General features: G+C 40.0%; 1 protein-coding gene across 1 annotated transcript in view; it reads right to left on the reverse strand.

Annotated features, from left to right (window-relative positions):
- The window catches only part of LOXHD1 (lipoxygenase homology PLAT domains 1), a 666,378-nt gene that overhangs the window by 382,192 nt on the left and 262,385 nt on the right, over positions 1 to 21,801 (reverse strand). Inside the window, exons 9-10 of the mRNA XM_053701077.1 lie at positions 15,113 to 15,193; positions 14,845 to 15,029 (exon numbers count right to left, since the gene is read on the reverse strand). Coding sequence (XP_053557052.1) covers positions 14,845 to 15,029; positions 15,113 to 15,193 — 266 coding nt within the window. The remainder of the gene's footprint in view (positions 1 to 14,844; positions 15,030 to 15,112; positions 15,194 to 21,801) is intronic.

A 21,801-nucleotide genomic window follows, 5' to 3' on the forward strand; every position in this document is an offset into this window, starting at 1 on the left:
GTCAGCTCTACTGCTGTGTTGGTTTGATTTACACAGGGCATATCAGTTGCGAAAACACCGCACACGTTATGGCTTTTTCGCATTTAGGGTTGTGCAGCTATTACAAAATAACTTATTTTGCGCGGGGGTTAAGCCCCGTAATCCAAACAGCCAAATTGCGTGCTCATTCACGTATTCCCCAAAGAAGTCAATGGAGAAGACAAATAGAGAAAAAACATTAAACCCTAATCTGTTGCGCAAAGACCATGACGTATTCTCCTCGAAAAGTGTGCATGAAAATGTGATTATTTCATATTGCGAAAATATTTTTGTAACAGAATATGTTCTATTTATTTCTAAATAAATATTTCTCTATATATGTGATGATTTTTGGACACATATCTATGTATAGCGAGATATCATATATACTGTATGTCTAGATCTATGTGCGAATCTATGTGCGAATATCTCTTCGAAAATCCCTCGGATATATTGTTTAATGTGCATAACATTGTAATGTGGAATATTTTCATGATCTCCATAGTTAAACATATCTCTATACATATAAATGCATGTTTCTCTATGTATGTGTACGTCAATGTGAAATCCCTGCGTCGGCTTTTTTTTTTCTAACACCTGAGATCTCGTATCTTTGAGCCCTTATAACTTTTGTGTGCAATAGACAGTGACAATATGAGTGTAACTGTACTTTTGAAGTGTTTCATGAAACTTTTATGTTGTGCAAAACTGTTAAATACAGCTCTTCGAGCACGGAAAGGATTGTTGTGTAAAAGGCGAATGTGCCTGCGCAATTGTGATTTTTCAAGACTTGTAATAGCTGTGCAATGGAAATTGATTGCAAAAAGACCATAACGCGTGACTTGTAATCTTTTCCACAGGTGGCAGGGCAAAATAAAACTTTATTAATCTGCTGGCACTGAGGAGAGGGGTTTGCTGCATCTGAACACTGCACATATGTTTGTAATCCTAAAAATCAGAGCCACTAATACCATTACTTCTACTGGTTGGAGCATAGTACTGTTACTACATTGTGCTCTCAGTTGAATAAGCTTAAAGGGATGCTAAAGCCAAATGTTTCTTTCATGATTCAGAGAATGCAATTTAAAGCAACTTTCTAATTTACTCCTATTATCAATTTTTCTTTGTTCTCTTGCTATCTTTATTTAAAAAGCAGGAATGTAAACTTAGAAGCCGGCCCATTTTTGATTCAGCACTTGGGTAGCGCTACATTTAGCCACTTATCAGGAACCCCTACCCAGGTGCTGAACCAAAAATGGGCCAGCATCTAAGCTTACATTCCTGTTTTTCAAATAAAGATACCAAGAGAACAAAGAGAAATTGACAATAGGAGTAAATTAGAAAGTAGCTTAAAATCGCATGCTCTGAATCATGAAAGAAATAAATTTGGGTTTAGTGTCCCTTTAATAGAATATAACATCTCTTGCTTTGTGTGTAAAATTAAGCTTTACGCGCTCCCTAGAGAAGCCAAAAAGCTAATTCTGTAACCTGCAAATGCTGCAAATAAAATAGCTGTTTAAGATCATTTGCAGCATTATGAGAACCTAAGTTACAGATTTTGCCTTTTGGCTTCTCTAGAGAATGTGGGACAAAGAACAATTTTTACCTACAGCAAGAAGTATTCAATTTCCAATAAATTCAGGACTACATTATGGCCCACAGACCACATCTGTCCCTCAAAGATGCGTAGAAAAAAGACAAATAATTTTTTATAGAAAAAGAAGTTCCATACTTCTCATTAACTAATTAAAGAGACACTAAAGTCAAACTCAAACTTTCAGATAGAGCATTCAGTTTTAAGAGACTTTCCAAATCCAAATTGTGCAGTTTTTTTCTATATATCTACACCGTATGAGGCAGCAGCTACTACTGACCATACACAAAAGATCACAGTGTACACGTATATGAGTCTGTGATTGGCTAATGGCTGTCACATGATACAGGGGATCTGAAAAATTGAAGTAAATTTTTAAATTTGTCAGAAAAAAAATCTACTGCTAATTTAAGCCCATAACAACCAGAACGTACCCTGTACGTCGCTGGTGGTTAAAGATTTTTTAGGCCAATAATACCGCAGGTCTCGCCTCCAGTAGCAAGACAGCACTATTATGACCTCCCTCTTTCAGGCCTCCTGAAATAGCGCTATAAAAAAATCAAGCCCCATTAAAAGGCCAGCAACGTACAGGGTACATCGCTGGTTGTTAAGGGTGTTATTGCATTGTCTTTTTATTACGGACTTGTTGATTATGCAATTGTACTGTATTTAATTGTTCTTTAAAGGGACATTAAACCCAACATGTTTCTTTCATGATTCAGATAACAGCTACTGAGCCTATTTAGATATGCTTTTCAACAAAGAATTTTAAGGAAATGAGGTAAATTAGATAATAGAAGTAAATTGGAAAGTTGTTTAAAATTGCATGTTCTTCCTAAATCATCAAAGAAAAAAATAAGGTTTCATGTCCCTTTAACCCCTTAATGACAACTGACGTACCAGGTACGTCATGCATTAACAAGTAGTTAATGACAATGGACGTACCTGGTACGTCAGTTGTCTAAGAGAGTGCTGGAAGCGATCGCAATCGCTTCCAGCAGCTCTCAGGGTATTGCAGTGATGCCTCCATATGGAGGCATCCTGCAATACCTTTTTAGAAGACTCCGATGCAGAGAGGGCCACTCTGTGGCCCTCTCTGCACCGGTAGCGATGGTGCCGGTTCGTTGGTGGGTGGGAGCGCAACAGGGAGGCGGGTGGGCGGCCCATCGCTACCCGGCATCCGGTTCCTAGAAGTGCAATGTGCACGCCGGGTGCCGGGAGCGTGCGGGGGGCGCGCGTGCGCGCGCATTAGCTGGCCACTGACACCAATGAGGAGGGAAGAGGGGGGGGGAAAGATTTTTTTTTAAATAATATAAAAGGATCTGGGAGGGAGAGGGCTGTAGGGGTATTGTGGGGGGCTGCTACACTACAGAAAACCCCCCAAAAAAGCAAAAGAGCAAAAAATACTTTTGTTTTTGGGCAAATTGGGTACTGGCAGACAGCTGCCAGTACCCAAGATGGCCGCAATTAGATAGGGGAGAGGGTTAGAGAGCTGGGGGGGGGGGGATCATGGAGGTTGGGGCTAAGGCAGGAGTCCATCACAGCTAAAATATTTTATTTTTTTTATAAAAAAAAAAAAAAAAAACTCCTTTTATTTAGTACTGGCAGACTTTCTGCCAGTACTTAAGATGGCGGGGACATTTGTGGGGTGGGGGAGTGAAGAGAGCTGTTTGGGAGGGATCAGGGGGTGGGATGTGTCAGGTGGGAGGCTGATCTCTACCCTAAAGCTAAAATTAACCCTGCAAGCTCCCTACAACCTACCTAAGTAACCCCTTCACTGCTGGGCATAATTTACGTGTGGTGCGCAGCAGCATTTAGCGGCCTTCTAATTACCAAAAAGCAATGCCAAAGCCATATAAGTCTGCTATTTCTGAACAAAGGGGATCCCAAAGAAGCTTTTACAACAATTTGTGCCATAATAGCACAAGCTGTTTGTAAATAATTTCAGTGAGAAACCTAAAATTGTGAAAAATGTAAAGTTTTTTTTTTATTTGCTCGCATTTGGCGGTGAAATGGTGGAATAAAATATACCAAAATGTGCCTAGATCAATACTTTGGGTTGTCTTCTAACAAAAAATATATACATGTCAAGGGATATTCAGGTATTCCTGACAGATATCAGGGTTCCAATGTAACTAGCGCTAATTTTGAAAAAAAGTGGTTTGGAAATAGCGAAGTGCTACTTGTATTTATGGCCCTATAACTTGCAAAAAAAGCTAAGAACATGTAAACATTGGGTATTTCTAAACTCAGGACAAAATTTAGAAACTATTTAGCATGGGTGTTTTTTGGTGATTGTAGATGTGTAACAGATTTTGGGGGTCAAAGTTAGAAAAAGTGTGTTTTTTTCCATTTTTTCCTCATATTTTATTATTTTTTTTGTAGTAAATTATAAGACATGATGAAAAACAGAATTTATGTTTACCTGATAAATTACTTTCTCCAACGGTGTGTCCGGTCCACGGCGTCATCCTTACTTGTGGGATATTCTCTTCCCCAACAGGAAATGGCAAAGAGCCCAGCAAAGCTGGTCACATGATCCCTCCTAGGCTCCGCCTACCCCAGTCATTCGACCGACGTTAAGGAGGAATATTTGCATAGGAGAAACCATATGGTACCGTGGTGACTGTAGTTAAAGAAAATAAATTATCAGACCTGATTAAAAAAACCAGGGCGGGCCGTGGACCGGACACACCGTTGGAGAAAGTAATTTATCAGGTAAACATAAATTCTGTTTTCTCCAACATAGGTGTGTCCGGTCCACGGCGTCATCCTTACTTGTGGGAACCAATACCAAAGCTTTAGGACACGGATGAAGGGAGGGAGCAAATCAGGTCACCTAAATGGAAGGCACCACGGCTTGCAAAACCTTTCTCCCAAAAATAGCCTCAGAAGAAGCAAAAGTATCAAACTTGTAAAATTTGGTAAAAGTGTGCAGTGAAGACCAAGTCGCTGCCCTACCTATCTGATCAACAGAAGCCTCGTTCTTGAAGGCCCATGTGGAAGCCACAGCCCTAGTGGAATGAGCTGTGATTCTTTCGGGAGGCTGCCGTCCGGCAGTCTCGTAAGCCAATCTGATGATGCTTTTAATCCAAAAAGAGAGAGAGGTAGAAGTTGCTGTTTGACCTCTCCTTTTACCGGAATAAACAACAAACAAGGAAGATGTTTGTCTAAAATCCTTTGTAGCATCTAAATAGAATTTTAGAGCGCGAACAACATCCAAATTGTGCAACAAACGTTCCTTCTTCGAAACTGGTTTCGGACACAGAGAAGGTACGATAATCTCCTGGTTAATGTTTTTGTTAGAAACAACTTTTGGAAGAAAACCAGGTTTAGTACGTAAAACCACCTTATCTGCATGGAACACCAGATAAGGAGGAGAACACTGCAGAGCAGATAATTCTGAAACTCTTCTAGCAGAAGAAATTGCAACCTAAAACAAAACTTTCCAAGATAATAACTTAATATCAACGGAATGCAAGGGTTCAAACGGAACCCCCTGAAGAACTGAAAGAACTAAATTGAGACTCCAAGGAGGAGTCAAAGGTTTGTAAACAGGCTTAATTCTAACCAGAGCCTGAACAAAAGCTTGAACATCTGGCACAGCGGCCAGCTTTTTGTGAAGTAACACAGACAAGGCAGAAATCTGTCCCTTCAGGGAACTTGCAGATAAACCTTTTTCCAATCCTTCTTGAAGGAAGGATAGAATCCTAGGAATCTTAACCTTGTCCCAAGGGAATCCTTTAGATTCACACCAACAGATATATTTTTTCCAAATTTTGTGGTAAATCTTTCTAGTTACAGGCTTTCTGGCCTGAACAAGAGTATCGATAACAGGATCTGAGAACCCTCGCTTCGATAAGATCAAGCGTTCAATCTCCAAGCAGTCAGCTGGAGTGAAACCAGATTCGGGTGTTCGAACGGACCCTGAACAAGAAGGTCTCGTCTCAAAGGTAGCTTCCAAGGTGGAGCCGATGACATATTCACCAGATCTGCATACCAAGTCCTGCGTGGCCACGCAGGAGCTATCAAGATCACCGACGCCCTCTCCTGATTGATCCTGGCTACCAGCCTGGGGATGAGAGGAAACGGCGGGAACACATAAGCTAGTTTGAAGGTCCAAGGTGCTACTAGTGCATCCACTAGAGCCGCCTTGGGATCCCTGGATCTGGACCCGTAGCAAGGAACTTTGAAGTTCTGACGAGAGGCCATCAGATCCATGTCTGGAATGCCCCACAGCTGAGTGACTTGGGCAAAGATTTCCGGATGGAGTTCCCACTCCCCCGGATGTAATGTCTGACGACTCAGAAAATCCGCTTCCCAATTTTCCACTCCTGGGATGTGGATAGCAGACAGGTGGCAGGAGTGAAACTCCGCCCATAGAATGATTTTGGTCACTTCTTCCATCGCCAGGGAACTCCTTGTTCCCCCCTGATGGTTGATGTACGCAACAGTTGTCATGTTGTCTGATTGAAACCGTATGAACTTGGCCCTCGCTAGCTGAGGCCAAGCCTTGAGAGCATTGAATATCGCTCTCAGTTCCAGAATATTTATCGGTAGAAGAGATTCTTCCCGAGACCAAAGACCCTGAGCTTTCAGGGATCCCCAGACCGCGCCCCAGCCCATCAGACTGGCGTCGGTCGTGACAATGACCCACTCTGGTCTGCGGAATGTCATCCCTCGTGACAGGTTGTCCAGGGACAGCCACCAACGGAGTGAGTCTCTGGTCCTCTGATTTACTTGTATCTTCGGAGACAAGTCTGTATAGTCCCCATTCCACTGACTGAGCATGCACAGTTGTAATGGTCTTAGATGAATGCGTGCAAAAGGAACTATGTCCATTGCCGCTACCATCAACCCGATCACTTCCATGCACTGAGCTATGGAAGGAAGAGGAACGGAATGAAGTATCCGACAAGAGTCTAGAAGTTTTGTTTTTCTGGCCTCTGTCAGAAAAATCCTCATTTCTAAGGAGTCTATTATGGTTCCCAAGAAGGGAACCCTTGTTGACGGAGATAGAGAACTCTTTTCCACGTTCACTTTCCATCCGTGAGATCTGAGAAAGGCCAGGACAATGTCCGTGTGAGCCTTTGCTTGAGGAAGGGACGACGCTTGAATCAGAATGTCGTCCAAGTAAGGTACTACAGCAATGCACCTTGGTCTTAGCACAGCTAGAATGGACCCTAGTACCTTTGTGAAAATCCTTGGAGCAGTGGCTAATCCAAAAGGAAGCGCCACGAACTGGTAATGTTTGTCCAGGAATGCGAACCTCAGGAACCGATGATGTTCCTTGTGGATAGGAATATGTAGATACGCATCCTTTAAATCCACCGTGGTCATGAATTGACCTTCCTGGATGGAAGGAAGACTTGTTCGAATGGTTTCCATCTTGAACGATGGAACCTTGAGAAACTTGTTTAAGATCTTGAGATCTAAGATTGGTCTGAACGTTCCCTCTTTCTTGGGAACTATAAACAGATTGGAGTAGAACCCCATCCCTTGTTCTCTTAATGGAACAGGATGAATCACTCCCATTTTTAACAGGTCTTCTACACAATGTAAGAATGCCTGTCTTTTTATGTGGTCTGAAGACAACTGAGACCTGTGGAACCTCCCCCTTGGGGGAAGTCCCTTGAATTCCAGGAGATAACCTTGGGAGACTATTTCTAGCGCCCAAGGATCCAGAACATCTCTTGCCCAAGCCTGAGCGAAGAGAGAGAGTCTGCCCCCCACCAGATCCGGTCCCGGATCGGGGGCCAACATTTCATGCTGTCTTGGTAGCAGTGGCAGGTTTCTTGGCCTGCTTTCCCTTGTTCCAGCCTTGCATTGGTCTCCAAGCTGGCCTGGCTTGAGAAGAATTACCCTCTTGCTTAGAGGACGTAGCACTTTGGGCAGGTCCGTTTCTACGAAAGGGACGAAAATTAGGTTTATTTTTTGCCTTGAAAGGCCGATCCTGAGGAAGGGCGTGGCCCTTACCCCCAGTGATATCAGAGATAATCTCTTTCAAGTCAGGGCCAAACAGCGTTTTCCCCTTGAAAGGAATGTTAAGTAGCTTGTTCTTGGAAGACGCATCAGCCGACCAAGATTTCAACCAAAGCGCTCTGCGCGCCACAATAGCAAACCCAGAATTCTTAGCCGCTAACCTAGCCAATTGCAAAGTGGCGTCTAGGGTGAAAGAATTAGCCAATTTGAGAGCATTGATTCTGTCCATAATCTCCTCAAAAGGAGGAGAATCACTATCGACCGCCTTTATCAGCTCATCGAACCAGAAACATGCGGCTGTAGCGACAGGGACAATGCATGAAATTGGTTGTAGAAGGTAACCCTGCTGAACAAACATCTTTTTAAGCAAACCTTCTAATTTTTTATCCATAGGATCTTTGAAAGCACAACTATCCTCTATGGGTATAGTGGTGCGTTTGTTTAAAGTGGAAACCGCTCCCTCGACCTTAGGGACTGTCTGCCATAAGTCCTTTCTGGGGTCGACCATAGGAAACAATTTTTTAAATATGGGGGGAGGGACGAAAGGAATACCGGGCCTTTCCCATTCTTTATTAACAATGTCCGCCACCCGCTTGGGTATAGGAAAAGCTTCTGGGAGCCCCGGCACCTCTAGGAACTTGTCCATTTTACATAGTTTCTCTGGGATGACCAACTTGTCACAATCATCCAGAGTGGATAATACCTCCTTAAGCAGAATGCGGAGATGTTCCAACTTAAATTTAAATGCAATCACATCAGGTTCAGCTTGTTGAGAAATGTTCCCTGAATCAGTAATTTCTCCCTCAGACAAAACCTCCCTGGCCCCATCAGACTGGGTTAGGGGCCCTTCAGAAATATTATTATCAGCGTTGTCATGCTCTTCAGTATCTAAAACAGAGCAGTCGCGCTTACGCTGATAAGTGTTCATTTTGGCTAAAATGTTTTTGACAGAATTATCCATTACAGCCGTTAATTGTTGCATAGTAAGGAGTATTGGCGCGCTAGATGTACTAGGGGCCTCCTGAGTGGGCAAGACTCGTGTAGACGAAGGAGGGAATGATGCAGTACCATGCTTACTCCCCTCACTTGAGGAATCATCTTGGGCATCATTGTCATTGTCACATAAATCACATTTATTTAAATGAATAGGAATTCTGGCTTCCCCACATTCAGAACACAGTCTATCTGGTAGTTCAGACATGTTAAACAGGCATAAACTTGATAACAAAGTACAAAAAACGTTTTAAAATAAAACCGTTACTGTCACTTTAAATTTTAAACTGAACACACTTTATTACTGCAATTGCGAAAAAACATGAAGGAATTGTTCAAAATTCACCAAATTTTCACCACAGTGTCTTAAAGCCTTAAAAGTATTGCACACCAAATTTGGAAGCTTTAACCCTTAAATAACGGAATCGGAGCCGTTTTGAACTTTAACCCCTTTACAGTCCCTGGTATCTGCTTTGCTGAGACCCAACCAAGCCCCAAGGGGAATACGATACCAAATGACGCCTTCAGAAAGTCTTTTCTAAGTATCAGAGCTCCTCTCACATGCGACTGCATGCCATGCCTCTCAAAAACAAGTGTGCAACACCGGCGCGAAAATGAGGCTCTGCCTATGCTTTGGGAAAGCCCCTAAAGAATAAGGTGTCTAAAACAGTGCCTGCCGATATTATTATATCAAAATACCCAGATAAAATGATTCCTCAAGGCTAAATATGTGTTAATAATCAATCGATTTAGCCCAGAAAAAGTCTACAGTCTTAATAAGCCCTTTTTGAAGCCCTTATTTACGATCGTAATAAACATGGCTTACCGGATCCCATAGGGAAAATGACAGCTTCCAGCATTACATCGTCTTGTTAGAATGTGTCATACCTCAAGCAGCAAGAGACTGCTCACTGTTCCCCCAACTGAAGTTAATTGCTCTCAACAGTCCTGTGTGGAACAGCCATGGATTTTAGTGACGGTTGCTAAAATCATTTTCCTCATACAAACAGAAATCTTCATCTCTTTTCTGTTTCTGAGTAAATAGTACATACCAGCACTATTTCAAAATAACAAACTCTTGATTGAATAATAAAAACTACAGTTAAACACTAAAAAACTCTAAGCCATCTCCGTGGAGATGTTGCCTGTACAACGGCAAAGAGAATGACTGGGGTAGGCGGAGCCTAGGAGGGATCATGTGACCAGCTTTGCTGGGCTCTTTGCCATTTCCTGTTGGGGAAGAGAATATCCCACAAGTAAGGATGACGCCGTGGACCGGACACACCTATGTTGGAGAAATAATGGTATCTTTAGAAAGTCCATTTAATGGCGAGAAAAAAGGTATATAATATGTGTGGGTACAGTAAATGAGTAAGAGGAAAATTACAGCAAAACACAAACACCGCAGAAATGTAAAAATAGCCATTGTCATTAAGGGTAAGAAAATTGAAAAATGGTCCGGTCATTAAGGGGTTAAGCATCTGTATTTATACCTAAGTTTTTGAATGATATTTATTCTTAGTATTTAAAATGACATTATTTCAAGTTAATATACCTTTATTTTAACATGCAGAAGGATTGTCTGCCCTCACAGACATTTATTTAAATCAGTATAAAGTAGTTCACCCAGCAACAAGGCAACCACCTGCCCAAAAAGCTTTGTAATAGTGCAGGCTCTCTGGTGCTGATTTATTTATTTAAATCAGTATAACGTAGTTCACCCAGCAACAAGGCAACCAGAATGTCATCTTGTATTTGGCCCAAATCTTAAGGGGACAGATCACTATTTCATATGCATGATGGAAATGGTTCATTCTCTTTTAGACACTTCAATAACAATTAAAACATTAGTCTAACCAATGAAAACACCAGTCAGGTTTATCAGCAAACATTTTTTCGGCTAGATTACAAGTTTTGCGTTACGAGGGGTGCGGTGCTAACTTGCACGTTATTGTCACTGTTCACTTACCTACAGCACTGGTATTACAGGTTTTCCTAAACCCGGCGTTAACAGGCAAGAAGTGAGCGTAGAGCAAAATTGTGCTCCATACCGCACTCCAATACCAGCGCTGCTTAAGTCAGCGGTGAGCTGGTTGTACGTGCTCGTGCACGATTTCCCCATAGACATCAATGGAGAGAGCCGGCTGAAAAAAAGTCTAACACCTCCAAAAAAGCAGCGTAAAGCTCCGTAAAGCAGCCCCATTGATTCCTATGGGGAAACACATTTTATGTTTACACCTAACACCCTAACATGAATCCCTGAGTCTAAACACCCCTAATTTTACACTTATTAACCCCTAATCTGCCGCCCCCAACATCGCCGACAACTACATTATACTTATTAACCCCTATTCTGCCGCTCCGGACATCGCCGACACCTACATTATATTTATTAACCCCTAATCTGCCGCCCCCAACATCGCCGCCACTATAATAAACATATTAACCCCTAAACCGCTGCACTCCTGCATCGCAAACACTAGTTAAATATTATTAACCCCTAATCTGCCGCCCCTAAAATCGCCGCCACCTACCTACATTTATTAACCCCTAATCTGCCGTCCCCAATGTCGCCGCCACTATACTAAAGTTATTAACCCCTAACCCTAAGTCTAACCCTAAACCCCCTAACTTAAATATAATTAAAATAAACCTAATAAAACTTACTATTAATAACTAAATAATTCCTATTTAAAACTAAATACTTACCTGTAAAATAAATCCTAAAATAGCTACAATATAACTAATAGTTACATTGTATCTAGCTTAGGGTTTATTTTTATTTTACATCAAGTTTGTATTAATTTTAACTAGATACAAAGGTTATTAAATAGTTCTTAACTATTTAATAACTACCTAGCTAAAATAAATACAAATTGACCTGTAAAATAAAACCTAACCTGTCTTACACTAACACCTAACCTAACAATTAAATAAATTCCCTAAATTAAATACAATTAACTAAATTCAATACAAAGACTAAATTACAAAAAATAAAAATAAATTACAAGATCTTTAAACTAATTACACCTAATCTAATAGCCCTATCAAAATAAAAATAGCCCACCCAAAATAAAAAAAAACCTAGCCTAAACTAAACTACCAATAGCCCTTAAAAGGGCCTTTTGCGGGGCATTGCCCCAAAGAAATCAGCTCTTTTACCTGTCAAAAAAAATACAAACAACCACCCCAACAGTAAAACCCCCACCCACACAACCAACATCCCAAATAAAACTCTAACTAAAAAAACCTAAGCTCCCATTGTCCAGAAAAGGGCATTTGGATGGGCATTGCCATTAAAAGAGCATTTAGCTCTATTGCAGCCCAAACCCCTAATCTAAAAATAAAACCCACCCAATACACCCTTAAAAAATCCTAACACTAACCCCGAAGATCCACTTACAGTTTTGAAAACCGGACATCCATCCTCAAAAAAGCCGGAGAAGTCTTCATCCAAGCGGCAAGAAGTCCTCAACGAAGCGGGGAGAAGTCTTCATCCAAGCCGGCAGAAGTGGTCCTCCAGACGGGCAGAAGTCTTCACCCAGACGGCATTTTCTATCTTCATCCTTCCAACGCGGAGCGGCTCCATCTTCAAGACATCCGGCGCGGAGCATCCTCTTCAATGAAGGTTCCTTTAAATGACGTCATCCAAGATGGCGTCCCTTAGATTCCAATTGGCTGATAGAATACTATCAGCCAATCGGAATTAAGGTTGAAAAAATACTACTGGCTGATGCAATCAGCCAATAGGATTGAACTTCAATCCTATTGGCTGATCCAATCAGCCAATAGGATTGAGCTCGCATTCTATTGGCTGATTGGAGGACCACTTTTGCTGGCTTGGATGAAGACTTTTCCCAGCTTCGTTGAGGACTTCTTGCCACTTGGATGAAGACTTCTCCCGGCTTTGTTGAGGATGGATGTCCGGTCTTCAAAACTGTAAGTGAATCTTCGGGGGTTAGTGTTAGGATTTTTTAAGGGTGTATTGGGTGGGTTTTATTTTTAGATTAGGGGTTTGGGCTGCAATAGAGCTAAACACCCTTTTAAGGGCAATGCCCATCCAAATGCCCTTTTCAGGGCAATGGGGAGCTTAAGTTTTTTTAGTTAGGCTTTTATTTGGGGCGTTGGTTGTGTGGGTGGTGGGTTTTACTGTTGGGGGGTTGTTTGTATTTTTTTTTGACAGGTAAAAGATCTGATTTCTTTGGGGCAATGCCCCGCAAAAGGCCCTTTTAAGGGCTATTGGTAGTCTAGTTTAGGCTAGGTTTTTTATTTTGGGTGGGCTTTTTTTTATTTTGATAGGGCTATTAGATTAGGTGTAATTAGTTTAAAGATCTTGTAATTTGTTTTTTAATTCCTGTAATTTAGTGTTTGTTTTTTTGTAATTTAGCTAATTGTATTGAATTTAGTTAATTGTATTTAATTTAGGGAATTTATTTAATTGTAGGGTTAGGTTAGGTGTTAGTGTAACACAGGCTAGGTTTTATTTTACAGGTCAATTTGTATTTAATTTAGCTAGGTAGTTATTAAATAGTTAATAACAATTTAGTAACTATTCTACCTAGTTAAAATAAATACAAACTTGCCTGTGAAATAAAAATAAACCCTAAGCTAGATACAATGTAACTATTAGTTATATTGTAGCTAGCTTAGGGTTTATTTTACAGGTAAGTATTTAGTTTCAAATAGGAATTATTTAGTTATTAATAGTAAGTTTTATTTAGATTTATTTAAATTATATTTAAGTTAGGGGGGTTAGGGTTAGGGTTAGACTTAGGCTTAGGGGTTAATAAATTTAGTATAGTGGTGGCGACGTTGGGGGCGGCAGATTAGTGGTTAATAAATGAAGGTAGGTGGTGGCGATGTTAGTAGCGGGAGATTAGGGGTTAATAATATTTTACTAGTGTTTGTGATGCGGGAGTGCGGCGTTTAGGGGTTAACATGTTTATTATAGTGGCGACGATGTACGGAGCGGCAGATTAGGGGTTAATATTTTTATTATAGTGTTTGCAATGCGGGAGGGCCTCGGTTTAGGGGTAATAGGTAGTTTATGGGTGTTAGTGTACTTTTTAGAACTTTAGTTATGAGTTTTATGCTACAGCGTTGTAGTGTAAAACTCATAACTACTGACTTTAGAATGCGTTACGAATCTTGACGGTATAGGGTGTACCGCTCACTTTTTGGCCTCCCAGGACAAGCCTGTAATACCGGCGCAATGGAAGTCCCATTGAAAATAGACTATACGCAAATTGCGTAAGTTGATTTGTGGTAAGGCCAAAAAAGTGTGTGGTGCCCCTAAATCTGCAAGCCTTAACGCTGTTTTTTTTACTCATAACGCAAGACTTGTAATCTAGCCGAATTTTTTTATTAACTATTTCTAATTGTTTTTATACACACTATGTATACATTATAGCTTATAAATAGAATGATGGAACACTGCTTTTGTATCTCCCATTTTACTTTTGTATGTTAAATACATACGTAGCATCATAAATGGAATATTTACAAATTAGGGCATGTCAGTTTTGCAGCATAATGTCCCTTTAAGAGAATACACATGCACGCTCACATGCTGGCACACAAAACATTCAATTAATTGGCACATGTCAACCTAGAATATTTCACACTGATGAATTCTAAATAAAATGTATTGTGCTTTGTTAGATTCAAGAATTAAAGGGACAGTCTAGTCCAAAATAAACTTTCATAATTCAGATAGAGAATGTCATTTTAAACAATTTTCCAATTTACTTTTATCACCAATTTTGCTTTGTTCTCTTGGTATTCTTAGTTGAAAGCTAAACCTAGGAGGTTCATATGCTAATTTTTAAGCCCTTGAAGGCCGCCTCTTCTCTCAGGGCATTTTGACAGTTTTTCACCACTAGAGGGGGCTAATTCATGTGTGTCATATAGATAACACTGTGCTCATGCACATGGAATTCAGGTGAGCCAGCTCTGATTGGCTAAAATGGATGTTTGTCAAAAGAACTGAAATAAGGGGGCAGTTTGCAGAGGTTTAGATACAAGATAATCACAGAGGTAAAAAGTGTATTTTTATAACTGTGTTGGTTGTGCAAAACTAGGGAATGGGTAATAAAGGGATTATCTATCTTTTTAAACAATAAAAATTCTGGTGTAGACTGCCCCTTTAACTATATTCAGGTCAATGATTGTTTTTCAATATGAAACAGATTTTCTAGACATTTGTAAATAAAAAAAAAAGACCAATATATTTAAGCATTAGTTTTTAGGTAAATTACCTTTAGGCACATCCATAGGATTGAGACTTCCCAGAAGATCTCTGCAATAAAGTCCATCTCCATCATCTTTGCTCAGCCAGTTGTTGCACGCAAAATAAAAACGAAGATGTGGCCTGTTCATGTCCGTTACAATTGCTCGATCAAGAAACCATCCGGCGTTCATTCCTGTGTTATCGTGTTCAATTCTTAAAAAAAAGGGATGAACATTAATGAATTAATTAATGCTAGTACACAAATTAATTAATTAATTAATACTAGTACATCATACCTTATTTTTTTCAGTGGTCCAACATTGTTGGTCTTTACACGGAAGACATCTGTTTTGGTTCTCTCAAATGCAGTTCTACTCCTACAAGATATTTATATATCAAGGTGTTTAGTGGTGGAATACATCATTTATATACACTAACAGCGCAGAAAAGTACAAACAGATGGGTTAATGCTAGAGGTTCAGTTTGTAAAACGGACAAACTCCAGAGGTTGAATACAACAGACTTTGGAAGAAATGCCCAAGTAGATTCAAACCTTGGGTCCTTCACACATTGCTTCCAAACAGGAGCGCATGGGCGGTTTTAGACAGTAATTATCAGGGGTGCAAAGAGTTGACTTTAAACTTAATTAATATTAAGGGTCCAGAGGGCGCCCTAATCTTTTCTACCTATTCCTACCCTTATTTATTAGACCTTTCCTTTTTCCCTCCTTTACCTTTCTGCTTGAGCTGCATAAAGAGTTGGACTTGTAAAAAGATTACTGCCTTGCAAAATCAGAAGATCTGGTACCTGAGGTTTTTGGTGCTATAATTATGTATGGGGGAGCAGTGGAGCCCCTTATAATCACCATTGATTTTAAATGTCTTTCTTTTACAATAACAATAACAGAGCTCTTCGTAATGACCACAATAGGTTGATTTAGATCACTAGAATATTGTTTCTACACAACTGAGCAACGCAATCTACTGTAGATCTCTGTAATTCTGCTTATTGATAACTATCAGTACTGTATTTGCTGTAGAATATGGTATTTAGATCATGAATACAGGTCTCTCTCTGCAGTCTAGTTCACTTTGTCAATTTTAGCCCTAGATGTTTCAAGCCTTTTTCTCTTTGGGGGCACTCTTGCCATAAGTTTTCTATGACTGACATCCTAAAACAATGTGTGTTTTGAAGGAGCAAAAGCAACTTTAGTAACCACTGCTAGTTTTACTCTTTAATTCCCTCCTTGTAAGTTAGCCAATGAGAACAAAAATATACTTTTACATCATGAATATGAAGGGGGATTTCAGATAACCGAATAAGGAACAGTATCTATTAATAGACTCCAGTGGAACATCACTGCTAGAACAGTGCTGAGCAGCCAAATATCTCATTTACAATTTGTCTAAATTCAGTCTCTTGTTGTGTAATACATCAGTACTTAAATGTCATGAAATTATTCAAGAATGAATCTATCTTATATGGGACTATGCTATAGAATATCCCTCCATCTATTTAAAGGGACATTAAACTGCTGAACACAACCATATTAGTATAGTTACTACCTACTATGTGATTTCTTTCCCTTCTGGTCCTGTAGCTCATTAAAGCATTTCTGCTATTTTAACCCCTTACAGTTACCACATGATCCACCTCTTTATACTGGTTGCCGCCATCTTGTTGCACAGGTATTCTCACACCCTGTGACAGAAGCAATGAGTATTTACAGAACAGTGAGGTTGCTGGATTTTTTACGTCTGTACAATGTGTTTGGGGTGAGGTGCGTGATAAAGAGCAGGAGCTTTACATTTTTGCAGTGGCTAAATTGCTCTGTATTATTGCTATATATACTTTTTCTAATGTTATCTAGCTTTAAAATTGTTTAAAATAATACAAAAATGTAAAGCTCACACACTGTATCATGCACGCTAACCCCAAACAAACGATAGAGCTGTCAAAAAGCTAATATAATTGTAAGTGTGCACAACTTCTGTCACAGGGTGTGAGACTACCTATGATCCAAGATGGCCGCACCCAGTATAATGAAGTGGAACTTTGAAGGGACATGAAATCCAAAAGTTTCCATTCATGATTCCGATAGAGAACACAATTTAAAAAAAGTTTCCATTTCTATGATCAGATTTGCTCTATTCTCTTGGTATTCTTTGTTGAAGAGATATCTAGGTAGGTAGCATGCGCATGTCTGGAGCACTACATGACAGGAAATATCGCTGCCATCTAGTGCTCTTGCTAATGTATAACATTGTAGCAAAACTGCTGCCATATAGTGCAGACACGTGCACGCTCCTGAATTTACTTTCCTGCTTTTCAGCAAAGGATAATAAGAAAACAAAGAAAATTTGATAATAGAAGTAAATTGAAAAGTTGTTTAAAATTGTATGTTCTATCTGAATGATAAAGGCTATTTAAGCTATTAAAATAGGAGAACTGTTTTAAAAAGAGCCACAAGCACAGGAGGAAATATAACATTATTTTGCAGTTGTCCCAAGCAGATTAATGTCCCTTTAAACACTAATTAGCTTAGAAGATGAACTATATAACAGGGGAAATTACTGTAAAGGAATGAGTCAGTTTCTCAATTGTCAAAATAATTCTACTTATCTAACTTACTAAATTAATATGATTCAATAAGCTATTACGATACAATGAGTGATCTTATGAATTAATTGTGATAAATATTGATGGCCAATCTGGGGCGCGATTAGTTATGCAGCGTCGCCCGCAAAAGCCGGTGTCGCTGGTTTTTAGTCGGGTATTGCTTTAACATATACGGTGCTGCATATAAATGTGGCGCATATATTTCACTCGTCGCCAGCTAATTTTACTCCCATAAGCTAACATAGAACCGCGTCGCAAATCGGTATCACATATTCAGCGCAAGGATTTACACAGACGAAAATGGAGAAATCTTACTCTATTTTCACCTCGTCACACACAGGCAGGCGCAGCAAGCCTTGTGCTAAGTATGTAAGCACATTAACTGCCTGAAAGTATTAACCAACACCTAACACATGCGCAATATCTACCTGTCAACCGTCATCCCCCCACCGCAATAACTATTAAAATATATTAACCCCTAATCCGTCAACCCCCACATTGCAAGCTACCTAATATACGGTTAGATTATGAATTTTGCGGTACAGCTATACCGCTGAAAAATTGGCCATTGCACGTGGAATGGCCGGGGGAACACATATTACGAGTCGCGGCGGTATAGTTATACCGCAAGCATTTTAGCCTGTAGTGCAACGTGCGTTACAGCCTATACCGACGCGATCCATACCGTCACCTGAGAGCAGTAGTTATGGATTTTGTGTAACAAAAATGTTTCACAAAATTTATAACTAAAATGTTACAAAGTACACTAACGACCTATTAACCCCTAAACCGCCACCCTCCCGCATCGCAAACACTATATTAAACTTATTAACCCCTAATCTGCCGCCCACCCACATTGCAACTATTAAATAAACTTATTAACCCCTAATCCCCTGCTCCCCGACATCGCCCCACTAATAAAAGTTATTAACCCCTAATCCGCCACCCCCGACACCTAAATAAACCTATTAACCACTAACCCGTCGGCCCCCCACATCACCAACACTATAATAAAGTATTAACCCCTAAACCTCCAGCCCCCCACATCGTAACTACTAAAATAAACCTACTAACTCCTGAATAGCCACCCCCCCACATCGCAAAACACTACATTAAACTATTAACCCCTAATTCTAAAACCCCCCTAACTTTAAATTACTATAACAATATAACTATCCTTAAAAAAAATAAAAACTTATCTGTGAAATAAATAAAAAAACATAACTATTCTAATAAAATAAAAAAAACTATCAATTAAAAACCAAAATTAAATATTTTAAAAAACCTAACACTACGGAAAAAAAAATCTAACATTACAAAAAATAATAAACACTAAATTACGGAAAATAAAAAACTCTAAAATTACAGAAAATAAACGAAATTATCACAAATAAAAACAATTACACCTAATCTAATAGCCCTATAAAAATAAAAAGCCCCCCAAAATAAAAACTAACCAACAATAAACTACCAATAGCCCTTAAAAGGGCCTTTTGTTGGGCATTGTCGTAAGTTAAACAGCTCTTTTATCTTAAAAAATTACTAAGTCCCCCCTAAAAGTAAACCTCCCCACCCAACCAACCCCCCCCAAAATAAAAAAAACGAACTATACAAAATCCTAAGATACCCATTGCCCCTAAAGGGGCATTTGTATGGGCATTGCCCTTAAAAGGGCATTCAGCTCTTTTACAAATGCCCATCCCTGAACTAAAAAAAAAAACAACTAACACTAACCCCATAAAATCTACTCACGGTTCCTGAAGTCTGGACATCCATCTTCATCCAGGCGGCGAGAAGTCTTCACCCAGGCAGTGACACCTTCATCTATCTCGGGGACATCTTCTATCTTCATCCCGGCAGCGCAGATTTTAACAGCAAATAAGATTTAAGAAGCTCTCATCCTATTGGCTGATTTGAATTTGAAGAATCAAATCAGCCAATAGGAATGCAAGGTACGTCATTTTGAAATGGGTACCTTGCATTCAACTTCAGTGTACAGCGGTGATCGTATCAAGAGGACGCTCCGCGCAGTATGTCATTGCCCTCTAGGATAGCTGCGCGCCGCAAGGATGAGGATAGAAGACGTCCCCGAGATGAAGGTGTCGCCGCCTGGATGAAGACTTCTCGCCGCCTGGATGAAGATGGATGTCTGGACTTCAAGAACCATGAGTAGATTTTATGGGGTTAGTGTTAGTTTTTTTTTGTTTGTTTTTTGGGGTGTTTTTTTTTTTTTTTTATTAGATTAGAGATGGGCACTTGTAAAAGAACTGAATGCCCTTTTAAGGGCAATGCCCATACAAATTCCCATTTAGGGGCAATGGGTAGTTTAGGATTTTTTAGTTAGGTTTTTATATTTTGGGGGGTTGGTTCGGCGGGGGGCACTTTTAGGGGGCTTAGTAATTTCTTAAGGTAAAAGAGCTGTTTAACTTAGGGCAATGTCCTACAAAAGGCCATTTTAAGGGCTATTGGTAGTTTATTGTATGTTAGGAAGTGTTTTTATTTTGGGAGGGCTTTTTTATTTTTATAGGGCTATTAGATTAGGTGTAATTGTTTTTATTTTTGATAATTTCGTTTATTATTTTCTGTAATTTTAGAGATTTTTCATTTTTCCTAATTTATTTTTTATTATTATTTGTAATGCTAGATTTTTTTAAATTTTCTCATAGTGTTAGTTTTTTTTAAATATTTAAAAAAACAGAATTTATGCTTACCTGATAAATTACTTTCTCCAACGGTGTGTCCGGTCCACGGCGTCATCCTTACTTGTGGGAATATCTCTTCCCCAACAGGAAATGGCAAAGAGTCCCAGCAAAGCTGGCCATATAATCCCTCCTAGGCTGCGCCCACCCCAGTCATTCGACCAACGGACAGGAGGAAAATATAGGAGAAACCATATGGTACCATGGTGACTGTAGTTAGAGAAAATAATTCATCAGACCTGATTAAAAAACCAGGGCGGGCCGTGGACCGGACACACCGTTGGAGAAAGTAATTTATCAGGTAAGCATAAATTCTGTTTTCTCCAACATTGGTGTGTCCGGTCCACGGCGTCATCCTTACTTGTGGGAACCAATACCAAAGCTTTAGGACACGGATGAAGGGAGGGAGCAAATCAGGTTACCTAAACGGAAGGCACCACGGCTTGCAAAACCTTTGTCCCAAAAATAGCCTCCGAAGAAGCAAAAGTATCAAATTTGTAAAATTTCGCAAAAGTGTGCAGTGAAGACCAAGTCGCTGCCTTACATATCTGGTCAACAGAAGCCTCGTTCTTGAAGGCCCATGTGGAAGCCACAGCCCTAGTGGAGTGAGCTGTGATTCTTTCAGGAGGCTGCTGTCCGGCAGTCTCATAAGCCAATCGGATGATGCTTTTAAGCCAAAAGGAAAGAGAGGTAGAAGTCGCTTTTTGACCTCTCCTTTTACCAGAATAGACAACAAACAAAGAAGATGTTTGTCTGAAATCTTTTGTAGCCTCTAAATAGAATTTTAGAGCACGGACTACGTCCAAATTGTGTAACAAACGTTCCTTCTTTGAAACTGGATTCGGACATAAAGAAGGTACAACTATCTCCTGGTTAATATTCTTGTTAGAAACAACCTTTGGAAGAAAACCAGGCTTAGTACGCAAAACCACCTTATCTGCATGGAACACCAGATAGGGCGGAGAACACTGCAGAGCAGATAACTCTGAAACTTTTCTAGCAGAAGAAATAGCAACCAAAAACAAAACTTCCCAAGATAGTAACTTAATATCTATGGAATGTAAAGGTTCAAACGGAACCCCTTGAAGAACTGAAAGAACTAGATTTAGACTCCAGGGAGGAGTCAAAGGTCTGTAAACAGGCTTGATCCTAACCAGAGCCTGAACAAATGCTTGAACATCTGGCACAGCTGCCAGTCTTTTGTGTAGTAAGACAGATAAAGCAGAGATCTGTCCCTTTAGAGAACTTGCAGATAATCCTTTCTCCAAACCTTCTTGTAGAAAGGAGAGAATCTTAGGAATTTTTATCTTATTCCATGGGAATCCTTTGGATTCACACCAACAGATATATCTTTTCCATATTTTATGGTAAATCTTTCTAGTTACCGGTTTTCTGGCCTGGACCAGAGTATCTATCACAGAATCTGAAAACCCACGCTTTGATAGAATCAAGCGTTCAATCTCCAAGCCGTCAGCTGGAGGGAGACCAGATTTGGATGTTCGAATGGACCCTGAACAAGAAGGTCCTGTCTCAAAGGTAGCTTCCATGGTGGAACCGATGACATATTCACCAGGTCTGCATACCAAGTCCTGCGTGGCCACGCAGGAGCTATCAAGATCACCAAGGCCCTCTCCTGATTGATCCTGGCTACCAGCCTGGGAATGAGA

The sequence above is a fragment of the Bombina bombina genome, chromosome 2 (genome assembly GCF_027579735.1).
Source record: "Bombina bombina isolate aBomBom1 chromosome 2, aBomBom1.pri, whole genome shotgun sequence".
NCBI classification, from domain to species: domain Eukaryota; kingdom Metazoa; phylum Chordata; class Amphibia; order Anura; family Bombinatoridae; genus Bombina; species Bombina bombina.